At 35.4% G+C, this 14590-nt stretch overlaps 2 protein-coding genes across 2 annotated transcripts; both read right to left on the bottom strand.

Annotated features, from left to right (window-relative positions):
• Positions 1-336: 336 nt before the first annotated feature.
• On the bottom strand, positions 337-1994 carry LOC108324674 (DELLA protein RGL2). The gene has a single exon (XM_017557615.2). It carries the CDS (start codon positions 1807-1809, stop codon positions 337-339), a length of 1473 nt encoding a protein of 490 aa, XP_017413104.2. The 5' UTR covers positions 1810-1994.
• Positions 1995-4462: 2468 nt separating this feature from the next.
• On the bottom strand, positions 4463-5640 carry LOC108325358 (uncharacterized). The gene has a single exon (XM_017558420.2). The coding sequence runs from the start codon at positions 5546-5548 to the stop codon at positions 4700-4702; it is 849 nt and encodes a 282-aa protein (XP_017413909.1). The 5' UTR covers positions 5549-5640; the 3' UTR covers positions 4463-4699.
• Positions 5641-14590: the final 8950 nt, after the last annotated feature.

The following is a 14590-nucleotide window of genomic DNA, read 5'->3' as shown; positions in this document are numbered from 1 at the left end:
TAAATGTTGACATCTATAACCACTAACAAAAATTAGTACTCTTAGGGCTTAGAAAATAGCAAATAAATCCTACCAATCAACATGACTTTTATTTTTCTAAAAAATAGCATAACATATTATTTTAATTTCTAAATTTCCAATAAAAAAAAAATGAAATGTTAAAAGGTGGTGAAAGACACATGAATCTGAACAAAAACAATACATAAGGAACACAGAAGGAAAAACACCTTTCAAATAAAAAGTTTCAAGTTATTATAAAATATAGGTTTAACAAATACATGGATGAAAGAAGCATGAAGGGGAATTTTATGGAAAGAAACCACAATTGAAATCAAATTAAAGAAACTTCCAAGCTGAGATTGAATGAATTGTGGTTCCTTTCCATCCAATTATTAGGCATTTCCCGTTTCTTTCCACAGTGCAGAAATTCCCACACTCAAATTTTTTTGTAACCAAGTTAGCTTGGTACAATGATGAATCGCTAAATGTAGTCTCCACCATTCTATACCTTGCAAAGAATCTTCTCCAAACATCTATCTTTACATCTCTAACCTTTCTTTCTCCATCTTCCATAGCAACAATGTTCCGTATCCCTTCTGATAATATTCCCTCAATTCGCATTCTGCACTCATAATCCTGCTTCATGCAGGTGTAAATGCAGTCAAAATATGCTGCATAGAAGAAAAATGCTTCAATGAAGCGATTCACAAAGGAGGGTGAATTGTGCTTTGCTTCCAACTCAAGAACTATCATTATAGTTGGTCTGATTTTTGTCATCACCCGCATCAAGTGTTCCAAAGAGACAAAATCCGACACCATCGTCCTCAGCATATAAGGACAATAAACAGCTACAGCTTCGTCATCTTCAATTCCAAATTGCTCAGCCTTGATCTCTGTGATGCTTCTGACGAAAACTATCTTATATAAAAAGGGCAAGTTCAAGGATTCAGCAAAACTCACTAACCTTTTTCCTGTTTCTTCCAGTCTGGTCTTACCTTGAAGTCCAATGGCAGTTATCTTCAGAAGCTCAACTTGCCTTTCATGCCTCTCAACCAGTGCTTGCATCAAAGCTGTGCATTGCACCCCACATCCAATATCAAGGTTTATGAGATGGATTCTGGTTTGAAATGCCACATGTTCCACAATTGCTTGCACTCCAGCAAACTGCATTACTTGATTGAAAGGAATTTTTTCATGGCACGTAACAGCCATGTTAGTATCCAATCTTAGCTTCTCAATCATTTCCCTTTCCTTGTTTTTTTCACACTTGTTCAATGTCACTTTTCCTCTCGTTTCTCTTTTGATTCTTTCAAGAAGTGCTTGAGAGAAATGAAAGACAACTCTCTGAACGGGGCTTCCACCACCACCTGAGGAGTTCCACAGCAAATGGGAAAGTAGCATGCTGGCACGTTCAAATTGCTGGCAGCCTACCCTATCAACAGCTGCCAGAAGAAACTGAGCGAGCTCCACACCTCTATTTTCTTCTTCCGATAAAACCTGAAGGCTCATTCCATAAGGGTGCACGGGGATGCAAATATCATGATGCCACTGTGTAGAGTGTTGAAGATACCTTGCTCCGGCCAATCTTATTATTTCTTCAGTTGATAATTTCTGAGGACTAAAGCAAGTTTCAACACTACACCTGATGTTTTGCGTCCCTAGCTTATTGAACCTGCTTCCATAATTTCTCAGGAGCTGTAATGATGCTAGAGAAGATGGCAGCACTTGTTTATCCTTTTGTCCCTTAGTTTCTTGAAAAGAAGACTTCTTTGGTGGCTGAACAGATTCTAAGTTGAACTCCTCTGTCATCACGTGATCAAAATCGAAACTACGTTGCTGCTTTTGAGTTTGATCTACGTGAGTATCTATCCCTGTTAGTTGCTCCGTTGTTGAAGAGAAAGTGTGCTCCCTTTGGAGCACAACATCCTCTCCTTGTATTGAGCCATAACCGCCAAGGAATTCGTTGAATTTGAAAGGTGTGAAGGAAAAAGGACCGCTTCCCATGTTGCGTTAGCTGAAATCTTGGAGGGTATTAACAATTTAAACTCGAGAGAATGAGCTTATAAAGAAAAATATCGACATTGGTGTTTGTACAATCATTATTCATGGTCGGAAAGGAATATTTGTGAGGGGATATATAATATTTCTAGAAGAAATCAAATGCCGCCGTCATCCATGGTTGGTTTATCATTATTGAAACAAATGTTCGAATCAATACAAATTATGAGTAATACTTAAAAGTTTTAATCCGATAAGTGTTCCTAAGAAGTTCAGCCAGCGTGACGAAAGAGTTGAGGAAAATGATGGATGGCCTTTTTTAATTAGGGAGTGGCCATTTCCAAGAAAAGTCCCACAATACCAGACAGGCTTTACCATGCACAAAAATACGAGAAATATGCTATAGATTGCTGATAGTATATCTCTATATCCTTTGGCTAAGACTAAATTTGTCCTGCAGCAGGAACTGTGCTACATTATGAGATGTTTCCTAGGAATTTTTTGGTTATATTTATGGCCATATGTCTTTGTCTAGTCTGGTAGGATGCATATACGAAGGCTTTTAATTGTAAGACCATTTTGTTGAAACTAAAGAAAAAGAAGTACTTCTTCTTCTTTTCAATTAATACTTTGTTTGCATTATAGGGAGTCAAAAAGATGAAAATGGAGAAAAAAATGATGGAAAGTTAGATTGTTTAGATTAAAAAAAGTGAAGAAACACCAAAGAAAAATTGTGAACGTTTGAGTTACACGTACAACAAATTCCTTCAACGCATGACCTACATTACACCATTCCTATATTATTCAAATTCTATGCTTGAGTTTCTACATGTCATTGCAGTGAATTCTAAGTCATGGAAAAGAGTTTACCAAACAACTAGAAAATAGGCTAGATGATGAGGAGGTAGATGTGTGTGCGCATAATTTAAGGATGAGAACAAAACTAACCCCACATGGTTTAAGAAAAATAAAAGAAATTGTTGCAACCCAATCCGGTAATACCTTATGGAACATCTGATTCAGAAGATTTATTTTTAATGTATTTTAGAATACATATTTAGAGTATACTTTTGGATCCAAAAATATATTTCAAAACTGTTTTTAAAATACATGCTAGATTGCGTGATTTGGAAGGTTTTTCTAAATTTAGAAATACACTCAAAAGTATTCAAAAAATATATTTCAAAACATGCAAGAAGATATGTTCAAATATGAAAATACGATTTGAAATACACATGTCAAATATATTTTTTAAATGTATTTCAGAGTAACTTTTACCTTTCATAATTTTAATGAGGAATAATTTAAGGTTTATGGGATTTATAGGGGTGCAGAAAGAATAAAAGGAGGTGGAAGAAACAGCCAGAAAGAAAATGTCAAGATCCATGCACCAATTACTTTGAAATTAAGTTTAAACAAAATAGTTTTACACTAAAAGAGTCCTACTAATTAAGTTTAAATTAAATAGACTGAGGGTTATATCGACACAAAACACAGTCCCGTATCTAATATATTAAAGATTATAAACGTAAAAGTAATTATATCTGTAAACACTCTTTCACTGTTATTACATTTTAACTCAATAAATGGCAATGTAATAGGTTAACCCACTAAAACCCCTCACCTGTGTCAGCTAACCTTGATTGTCTATAGAAATTTAGGATCTTTGCAAAATTTAAAATCAAGTTATAATGTAGTTTCATTCATTAGTTTTACTGTATCCTTTCAATAAATAACACGTTTAATGGATTTATTCTAACTAACATTATAGTTTATCTTAAATGAGATTTAAGAAAAATTCATAAAAAATAGTAATGATGGTATTCGTAAGTATTGGCAATATTATTATTGTGGTTAACGTATCTATTTTTAAAAACAATACACGTTGACATTATATGTATGATTTACGTGTGACACTATTTTCTTTTATTATAACTTCTTTCAATATTTTAAAAATCAATAAAAAAACTATCAATATTAAAATATTCATAAAAGCTTAAAATTGTTTGAGAAATAATACAATACTTTTAGTTCATTATAATCTTCAATTTAAAATTTTTAAGATTCAAATAAAACACCAAGCACGATTTTATTTCTTGAAAACCAAGCAAGTTGATGTACAATTATCAAAACTAAACGACTTTAATGATCAACTATTAATAATATGCCTTTAATCATTGATGCTTATAGCGAGTAATAATCCAATACGATTAAAACTCTTGGTACACCTATCTTTAAAAAATAAATAGGACGACATTCCTTTGGTGAAGTAAAGGTATATATGATTAACACCATCACAACGAAATCACGACATTAGAGTTGGTCGTGGGAGATTAGCACCAAAAACCAATCTTATTAGACGGTTTGGAATGATTATTTCAGACGCGGTTCTGACAAAACAACTTATATTATCTAAACGATAAAAAAAATATCATATTGATTTGTCGCAGGTCATGCCAATAAATAGCCACATCAAATAATAAGCCATGTTAAAGAACTAATCATCGACATGTTGAGCAATAACACGTTTCCAATACAATATTAGTGGCGCGTTTGTTACAATTTTGCAAAAGCATACAATATTGTAATGTCTCTGACCAGAGAGAAGAGGAAAAAATTTGAGGTAAGAGAAGGTGAATTTGAAAGTAAACAGAAAAAAAACAAAAGCAAAAGGAGAATAGAGAAAATCGGTCAACTCTATCTACACCTTGTCGTCGTTCTGATTCGATTCCACCTCTATTGTTGTTGGCCTTCTTCTACAGAGAGAAACCATGAACATCCACATCATACCTTTCACAATCCTCACCATCCCAATGGTCACAACGAGATAATACAACCACCACCCAACAAAGTCACAAATTCCCACATCCATCAATTGCTCATTCTTCACTTGGGCCACAACCACCAGAGTCTCCACCTCCTCCCTCAACCTCCACCACCACAAGATGCCCAAGCCCGCAGCCAGGCCCACCCTCTCCACCCACCTCTCTTTCCGGGCCCCGGCGAATACAGTGTCATCCACGACGGGCCTCACCACCATCCGACACCATACATAGGTGGTCTCGTGCAGGCCCAGCAGAAAAATCATCCTGCTCAACAGGCTTCTCTCCGCACCGAAACCGGACACGTCATCATCATACTCGTAAAGGCCAGCTGCAATGCTCCCCTCGATGCCCAAACCGACGCAGACTTGGAACGCGCATAGGAGAATCCAAGCTAGGGAGAGAGAAGAGGAGTTGGAGGGTGTCTGACTAAAGATTTTGTTTTTACCCATGAGCCCCTGGATGAGGGTCCCTACGCTGACAATGGAAACCAAAACGTAGAGAAGACATGGGTTGATGTGGAGGGCAAGGTGGAAAAGATAGGGAAAGTCTTGTGTTGAATACTGGAACAAAGTTAGGGTCTGAAGGTAATATTGGGCACCGGAGAGAGTGGCCAAGAGAAGAAAAGACAGAGGTAGAAGGAGGCTGAGGATGACGACGGTGAGGAGGTAGAAAACCTCTCTTAGGTTGAACCACTCTTTCATTTGTTTCCAAGCTCCAATCATCATGAATCACTCCAACCAACACCCCTCTTGGCTCTTTATTTTCAGCCCACGGGAAGTTCAACGTTAAGCTCCCTCTGTTTGTGACTTAACAACCATTTTCTCCACCTCAAGTTTAAAAGTGGTTGCCACGTCCATTGCTATTGCTTACTTCACATTTTATATATATAGGACATGCTCTTCATTTCCTCACTATCTTTTCATATTTATTTTCGTTTGGCCTAATTAAATATACGTATCAACGTGATTTATAACAAATTCCTTGTTTAGTTATTTATCCTCTCCCGTGGGTTTGGTACAAATGAAAATACTGCTTTGAATAATGGTATTGTGTTTGGCTGCATGTTTGACGGATGATGGAGCCACTTTGAATTTTCGAGGACTCCTCTTCCTCCTTATGATCAAGCATTTAGTTACTAATTTCACTCACTCAGATTTACAACTAGAATAATTAGTATATGTGTAGTTATTTGATGTGCATTTGCATGATAAATCGTATGCTGTGTGGTATCTTGTTGTGTTGAGTTTATCTGAAAATGATGGGTGTCGCCATGTTGAACTATACCTGAAGTTACTACCTTAAAATATCATCAATTGTGAACCACATTCTATAACTTTTGGCTTGAATTAGATATAATTGCAGTTGAAGTTATTAAGTGAAGAGGAAGTAGGAATTGTATCTCATATAGATATTTAGTTGAAAGTAGGATCTAAATCTATTCTTAGAGTTTAGGCCGTCCGGTAAAGTGCAATATTGTGTAAGAGTGTTAAAATCAATTTTACTCCTTTCTTCTTCTTCTTTATATTTTACCAAACATTTTTTTTTTAAAAAAAATATAAGTCAAATTAGTCATGAGAATCTAATAGTTATAAGTAATGAGCTCACCCACCCGTACTTTTAAAATACGCAAATTTGACAAATAAAATAAAAATGTGTACCAAACTTGATTGATTGTGAAAGTCAAAACAAGAGATACAAATCAAAATTACAATTTGACTCAATCTAGATAGATGGATATAACTCCTTCAGACCACTGTCAAACTGAATTGGTGAATTTCTAAAATCAAACTAATTAACTAGTTAATATAGTTTGATCGATTCATCAATGCTGCTGAAGGGTTATATTATTGGTCCCTGTTTTGGTATGTTGAAAAGGGCTCTGTCTCTACTATAATCATTATCCATATCGCTGTCCACAGAGTTTAAAATTTATATGGAAAGGCACAATGACTAAGAAGATCCGTATGGATTATATATTTTCCTCTTTTTCTCATAGCTGCTTTGACATCTTCTGGAAATGAACGTTTAAAAAGTAAGTTAGATTAAATATCTTTGAATAGCGAAATAAACAACAAATAAACCACCAATAACTGCAATCTTAATTCTGGTGAAACTCTAATTCCGCAAGACTCCAAATTAGAAAAAAAAAATTATGTAAAGTGATATTTGCTGAAACTTTGTTATCACAAACCCTTTGCAGATTTAAACATATATAGGGTATTTGAAATATAATTATAACAACTCCAACGTGGGAACAGGTTTTTTAGTTTGGGAAGGGTTGACACAGACGCAAAACTCAAGAAAGTATTGTTGTTCATGCTTAGAAAAAAAAAGTATTATTATTTATAAAATATAAAAGAAAATGAGATAAGGGTTATGGAAGTGTTGGGTGGGGATGATGTGGGCCCCAGTAGGCAAGGAACATCCTCTGTCGTGTTCTGAAGTGAACAGGATTCAATGGTATGAGACCCAACATCCCTGTAATGCCAGATAAATAAATAAAGAATTAAATTTGTTTTTAGTTTTTAAACTATTCGCCGTGGTTTTAGTCTCTCTTTCAAAATAAGGTACAATTTGGTCTCATTCTTTTTGAAACTTTGGTTTTAGTCCTCGAAAACTAACACCGTTAAAAATGTGCTGATGTGTCTAGCGTCTCTGTCCACGTGTAATTGCTTTTTACTGACACGTGTAATCAGTGTCCACGTGTAATTGCTTTTTCACTGACACGTGTAATCAGTGTCCACGTGTAATTGCTTTTTTGCTGACACGTGTAATCAGTTAGGCAGAGACGTTAGACACATTAGCACATTTTTAACGGTGTTAGTTTTCGAGGACTAAAACCAAAGTTTCGAAAAGAATGAGGACCAAATTGTACCTTATTTTATAGAGGGACTAAAACCAACGGTCAATAATTTAGGGACTAAAAACATATTTAACTCATAAATAAAAGTCATAACTGGGTTTCCAGTTCAATCTCCCTGTATATCATAGCATTAAACAAAAAACATAAAATAGATAATCTAGTACTAAAAAATAATGGTATACATAGATTGATAAAGTAGACGATAAGCGATTATCTAAATTAATCTACATTATACATATTTCTTAGCATAGGTTTCTCAACCCTAATTAGTTTTCTCTCGATTATTTTTAATTTTTTATCTATTTTTTCTGTAGTTTTTTCTTTATCTGTTTCTTTATAGTTTTATGCTATATCCATTTTTTTTACATGTTCACTTTGTTCATAATAATTAATGTATGTAGTCAATATTATAATGTTTTTCTTTTTAGATATTCTCTCATTAATAATTAGATTCTCTATTTATCTTGGTAACTCATCTTTAAGAAATAACTCTATATTATTTCTTATAGCATCATTTGTGAATATCATGCCCTAAATACCATCATCTTAAATAGCTCACCTATTTCCTTGACGATGTAGTATTATGTTTCAACATTAAGTTTTAATCGATTTGCTCTTTTCGAGATCTTAGTTCTAAATTCGACATTTTTAATATAAATTTGAGGACAACTATAATCAGTTTTTGTTTTTTCAATGATATTCAGTTTCCTGTTTATTTTTTTATAATTTTTCTGTTTATTTGTTTATTCTGTTATATTATCTCATTTTGTATGTATTCATCCTATTCACAATAATAAATATACCAAGTAAGCATTATCATGTTTTCCCTTTTAAGATTCCTTCCCTTCTTTCTTCCAAATATTTTCGCATATTTATGCTTATTTTGTTAATGGTTTTTCTGAATGATTTATAAGACAATCACAAATTTAGAGTCAAGTATTACATTATATTAGTATAAAATACATTGCTTTTTAATTTTTACAAAATAGTGAATTGTTTAGAAAAAAAAATCTAGTATCCTAAATTTAAAATAATTATATATTCATATGAACAATTCGAAAAAGATGAATAAAACTTGAAAATCCACATACCTAATGTTACGTGGAGTGCAGTTGTAATTTGGAAGTGATGAAAGTTGACGATGATAAGTGTCTGTCAGCAGTAGGTGACTCTTTTCAGAATGTTGCTGACTGGTTACCAAGAAGCAGAGCTGGTAACTGCAAAATCCTTCATGCTTACATGCGTTTTTAAAAACAACTCCTATGATATCAGTGTGTGTCACGTCCCATTTATTATTGTGCTGAGTCACCACTGTACTTCCATAAATGTGCCGCGCCACGTGTTCTGAGCGTTTGAAAATCCACCAACGAGCCGTGCATGTGCGCCACTTGTCAAAATGGAAACTTCTGAAGTCAGTAGTGGGGTGCAGGTGTCGACGAGAGGGACGCTCGTCCGTCTGACAGTGGGATTTGAACAAAACTGAATTTTCTGGAAAATCTCCCACTCCCTCTCACGCGCACCTTCTCCCCTTCCAAACTCAAAATCTCCATTTCTCCTCCTTCTCTCTTGAACCCTTCTCCTTCTCTCTTCTGCAACTTACCACCATTATCTCCGTTCACGTTTCAGCACCGTAGGAACGTTCCCTGCACCGCGAGCTTCAGTTCAAACCGAACAACTTCCAGTTCTGGTAAGTTTCACTTGAGCGATCGTTTTTGATCTTCCTGGGAACGGTATTCAGCTGCATGTAACAGTGTAGGCTAAACTCTTCATTTTTCTTTTGGTTAGTTTAGTGGGGAAAGCTTAAGAGAAACGTTGAGAGAGCTTCTGTTAGACGAAACAAGATCCACCCCTTTAGGACGTTCGCTACTGAATCCGGGTAAGGGAAGCTTATTGTAATTTAATTTATACTGTATGTTGTATGCATGTTCGGTATGGATTGTATGCATGAATTGTATGCTGATGTATTAGTTATGAACGATCGCTGTTACACTGAATGAATGTGGTATGCATTGGTTGATTCGTATGCTGATGGTTGCTTGGTATGAATGATTAATGAGAATTTTATAAAGTATGTAATTTGATATTTTGATACGATGTATAAAGTATGAACTGAAATATGATAATATGAATTCTGTAATGTATGAGATTTATGGTGGAGATAGATTATAAGATATGAATCATATGAAAAATCTGGGCAAAATAATAGTTCTTACTTTGAAAATGCGCGCTCGTCATCGAACGGTCTTCTACCGTTCGGTTTTCCCTGACAATGAGTTAGAGTAGGATTTCTTTCATTTGGAAAGGATTCGACTTAAGAACGAGCGTCCCCTTTTGAAATGCTATTTGAGCGTTCGTCCTAATAGCGCTCGGTTTATACCAAGCGTTCGTCTTAAGTAGCGCTCGGTCTTACACTGAGCGTTCGTCCTAAATTGTGCTCGGTCATCTATTGAACGTTTGTCCTAATTGGCGCTCGGTCTCAGACCGAACGCTCGTCCATTTCCGTAAATTGTAATGAGCGAGAATAGCGCTCGTCCTAAATTCCCATAAGTGTTCGTCCTAAATTTAAATAGCGTTCGTCCAAGTCTTCGGTGACGTTCGTCCAAATTATTTATTAAACGCCTACTTTCGCGCTCGGTCATTGACTGGCGGTTTGTCCCCTGAATTAAATTGTGTTCGGTTTATTTTATTCAACCAAGTTGTGAGGTATCTATCCATTGGATTCGTTCCAGAGTCATTGAACTTAAATTATTCTAAGTATTTTCCCGATCGTACTAGAGTTAGTTCATTTAACTAATTCAAGAAGTCTTTCTCGGTCTCGCCCTCGACGTTCGTCCTCGTTATGAAGAGGAGTGAACGTTCGTCTTCTTAAGAAAGTGGAACATAGAATGAAAATGTATTCAAGAGGATAAATTAAGATGTGCGAACACTATGAGAACTGAAATTATGATTTTGGATTTTGAACGAGCGTTCCAGGGTGGAACGACTCTTGAATGGATATTGAGATTGTAAAGTATGAATGTGACAAGCTTAGCTGGCGGGTCATCCTGATATTCCGTGAGTGCTCGTTCTCAAGTAGAGAGGAGTATGTCATGCGTGGGAATGGCAGGAGGTCTTAGTCCATAACTGTAACTTGGACAGAATGGACTAACCTCAGGTGGCGGCTGACGAGTATTACAGCTATCCCACCTGGGTGCACGGACGTCGTAGCTACACAGAATTCATACAGTCCGGACAGTCGGTCTAGTATCAGGATTTTGGATGAAATTTATGTATAAATTGAATGTATATGTTGTGAACTTACTTGCTGGAATTGATATGTATACAATGTATGTTTTGGTTTGAATTAAATTCAATAAGCTTACCCTGTGTCTCTTTCTTGTGTTGTCGTTCGTTCTTGAACCTTCGTCCTGTTTATGCAATGATCATCCGTGTGGATGTGAGCAGATGGAGAGGCGTTACTGGAAGAAACACTGGAAGAAGAAAATTTGGAGGACGCCAATCTCGTAGAAGTGGAAGTGAAGGCCGAACAGTAGAGGCGTTCGGTTTTTAGTTAGATTAGCGAGCGGCTGTGAGCGAGCGCTCTTTTGTGGACTGTAAATAGTTGGACGTTCGGTCATTGTTTTGTAAACCGTTCGTCCTTATCTTTTTGTGAACGCTCGTTAAATTATGTACATTTGCGGTCGTTCGGCCTCTTTCGTTATTGTCGTGCCCTTTGTTTAAAACTGTTTTGAATTATTAATATATGTGATTATTCTAAGTATATAGTTGATGACTGTATAATTTTGGGATGTTACAGTGTGTACGCATGTCTTTTTTTTCTTTTTAATTGAAAAATATAATTATAATTATTATTATATTTAAATAAATAAGTTATATATATATATATATATATATATATATATATATATATAATTGTTATAGTGATATACAATAAATAGATGTGCTTCAGAAAAGTTTAGATTCAACCTTTATTCATCTTGATTGTCCTGTTATAACATTTCTTGTTGATAATTGTCCAGCTTGAGTTTCATGTGACAGTTGATCATTATTATTAAAATTAAAGAATAATTGTTATACAAAATTATTTATTTGAATCATGATGTTTTTGATAAACTATGTTGGTAAGATAAAGTAGAAAACAATATATCTTTGTCTAATAACAAAATTTATTATTTATGAATTCTTTACAATACAACTCTCATAATAACAACACCTAAATCACATTGTGAAACTAATCCTAGAACAAAATTAAAGCAACATGAAGTTTAGATTTCAAATTTTAAATAGAAACATATACAGAGAACTTAAAAGACTAAAATATATTAACATACGGAATCAGAAAAAAATAAAGTCAAATAAACAATGTTCTCAGCATGCATATGACACTAACTAAAATGAACAATAAGAATAATTTTAATCCAGGGAAACAAATACTCAACTCAATATATATAATCTTAAATTATTACCTCTTTATTTAAACACTAGTGCAATGAAGGGAAATGGCACCGGTTAGATTTGCTTATAGGCACCGGTTCTACAACCGAGGCATACGCAGGCGAGGCAATATGTCTTTCCCTTTTGACCTCGGGTCTGAACCGAGGCATATTTAATTGCGATACGGCCTCGGTTGCTTCGTACCCGAAGCAGTAAACTTTTTATTTTTATTTTTATTTTTTTTGCAGGACATACTGCCTCGGTTCCCCCTGAACCGAGGCATAAAGCCACCCTCTACTGCCTCGTTTCGAGCCATAACCGAAGCAGTAGACTCGTTTGCAGGACATACTGCCTCGGTTCCCCCAGAACCGAGGCATAAAGCCACCCTCTACTGCCTCGTTTCGAGCCATAACCGAAGCAGTAGACTCGTTTGCAGGACATACTGCCTTGGTTCCCCCAGAACCGAGGCATAAAGCCACCCTCTACTGCCTCGTTTCGAGCCATAACCGAAGCAGTAGACCTCGTTTCTACCTCGGGTATGACCTTAACTGAGGCATATTCCCTTGTTTTTTTTTTAAAAATGAGGTCTGTTTCTGCTACATTCCCCACTACAGAAACAGACCTGCATATATATTTACAGCCAGAACAGTCTAGAAAAATCCATAAACGTATATTTTGAATGAAAATTATAATAAAACATAAATGCATTAAATATAATCATAAATCAACTTCTTAGAATCATAAATCAACCAATGTAATCATAAATCAAGTTTGAAGGATAAATGAATGTAATGTACAAAGTTAAACTAATAATAATGTAGAAAAACATAAATCAACTTAGAAACATAAACTTAGAACTTACTATATCCTAATATCTACTAAATACTATTATATAAATGCTTGATATGCCATGATGAACGGTTCGTCTCTATAACCAACCTTTCGAAAATCAACAAGTGTCATACCAGATTCATCTATTTTGACACCACTCTTATTGTCTACCCACTTACATTTGAAGAGTGCAACGGAAAACTTAGTGTAATCAACTTCAAATATCTCTTCAATTCTACCATAGTATCGCATGGATCCAACTATAGGATTTTGATCTTTGGATGTGGAAAACTGTAGCGACTCAGCTTCTAGACTGACGCCACTATTTTGTACTGTGCTTTTATCATCCAAAGTCTTTGTATAGAATGTGAAATTATTAATTTCGTAGCCTGTACAACATACAACATCAAACTTCAAGCCATTTGCTAACCAGAACAAAGTCTCAAAGGACCATGATTCTTTCAAAACTTCAGATTTGAACCAGGTTAAGAATGTTTTGTTATGCTCCATCAACTGCCATTTCTCTGATTGTCGTGGATAGTTGTCCTTTACAACGGCTTTGTGTGCTTCCAAAAATGGGATCACTTCATCTGTGTTGTTTAATATGTACAGATGTGCTTGCATCAATTCTTCACGACTTTTCGTCACCACATTCACACCTCTGATGCTTTTACTTGTAGAATATCTACTCAACCATGATGTCCGAGGGACTCCTATCGGATTTGCTTTAGTCATATACTCAGAGCAAAACTCAATACTTTCTTCAGCAATATATCTTTCAATCATTGAACCTTCTGGACGATATTGATTTTTGACGTACCCTTTCAAAATCTTCATATAACGCTCAATAGGGTACATCCATCTTAAGTATACTGGTCCACACAACTTTATTTCTCTGACCAAATGAACAAGTAAATGCACCGTGATGTCAAAAAAGGATGGAGGGAAAAACATTTCTAGTTGACACAAGATGATGATAATTTCGCTTTGAAGTTCATCTAACTTTGTAGGATCAATGACTTTACTACAAATTGACGAGAAAAATGAGCACAATCGAGTTATGGTCAGCCTAACTTTTTTGGGCAAAATTCCACGAATTGCCACTGGTAACAACTGTTGCATTAAGACGTGGCAATCGTGAGACTTCAGTCCAACAAGCTTTAAGTCCTGCATTGACACTAAGCTCTTGATATTTGAAGAGTATCCTTGTGGTACCTTGATACTCTTTAAACAAAGACAAAAACTTATCTTCTCTTGTTTGGACATTGTGTAACATGCAGGGGGCAAATAAGTACGTTTACCAATCTCTCTTGGTGCCAACTCTTCTCGGATCTTCATGTCAACCAAATCCAAACGCGCATTCACTCCATCTTTTGTTTTTCCCTGGATGTTTAGTAGTGTACCAATCAAGCTATCACAAACATTTTTCTCAACATGCATGACATCTATGCAATGTCTAACATCTAACTTTGACCAATATGGAAGATCAAAGAATATTGATTTCTTCTTCCAAGGGGTTGCTATAGAAGACTTCTTCGACGTTTTCCCAAATATATGATGTACTTTATTAACTTTCTCAGCAACTTCAAGTCCAGTAAGTGGAATGGGTGCATTGTCTTTCTCTTGTTCTCCATTGAAT

This window comes from Vigna angularis, chromosome 3, assembly GCF_016808095.1.
Source record: "Vigna angularis cultivar LongXiaoDou No.4 chromosome 3, ASM1680809v1, whole genome shotgun sequence".
NCBI classification, from domain to species: Eukaryota; Viridiplantae; Streptophyta; class Magnoliopsida; order Fabales; family Fabaceae; genus Vigna; species Vigna angularis.
The sequence above is the reverse complement of the archived record's forward strand: the minus strand, read 5'-3'. Positions and strand labels throughout refer to the sequence as shown.

Excerpts from the sequence above, each read along its gene's own strand:
- LOC108324674 (XM_017557615.2), bottom strand. The coding sequence starts at position 1,809 with ATGACAGAGGAGTTCAACTTAGAATCTGTTCAGCCACCAAAGAAGTCT.
- LOC108325358 (XM_017558420.2), bottom strand. The coding sequence starts at position 5,548 with ATGATGATTGGAGCTTGGAAACAAATGAAAGAGTGGTTCAACCTAAGA.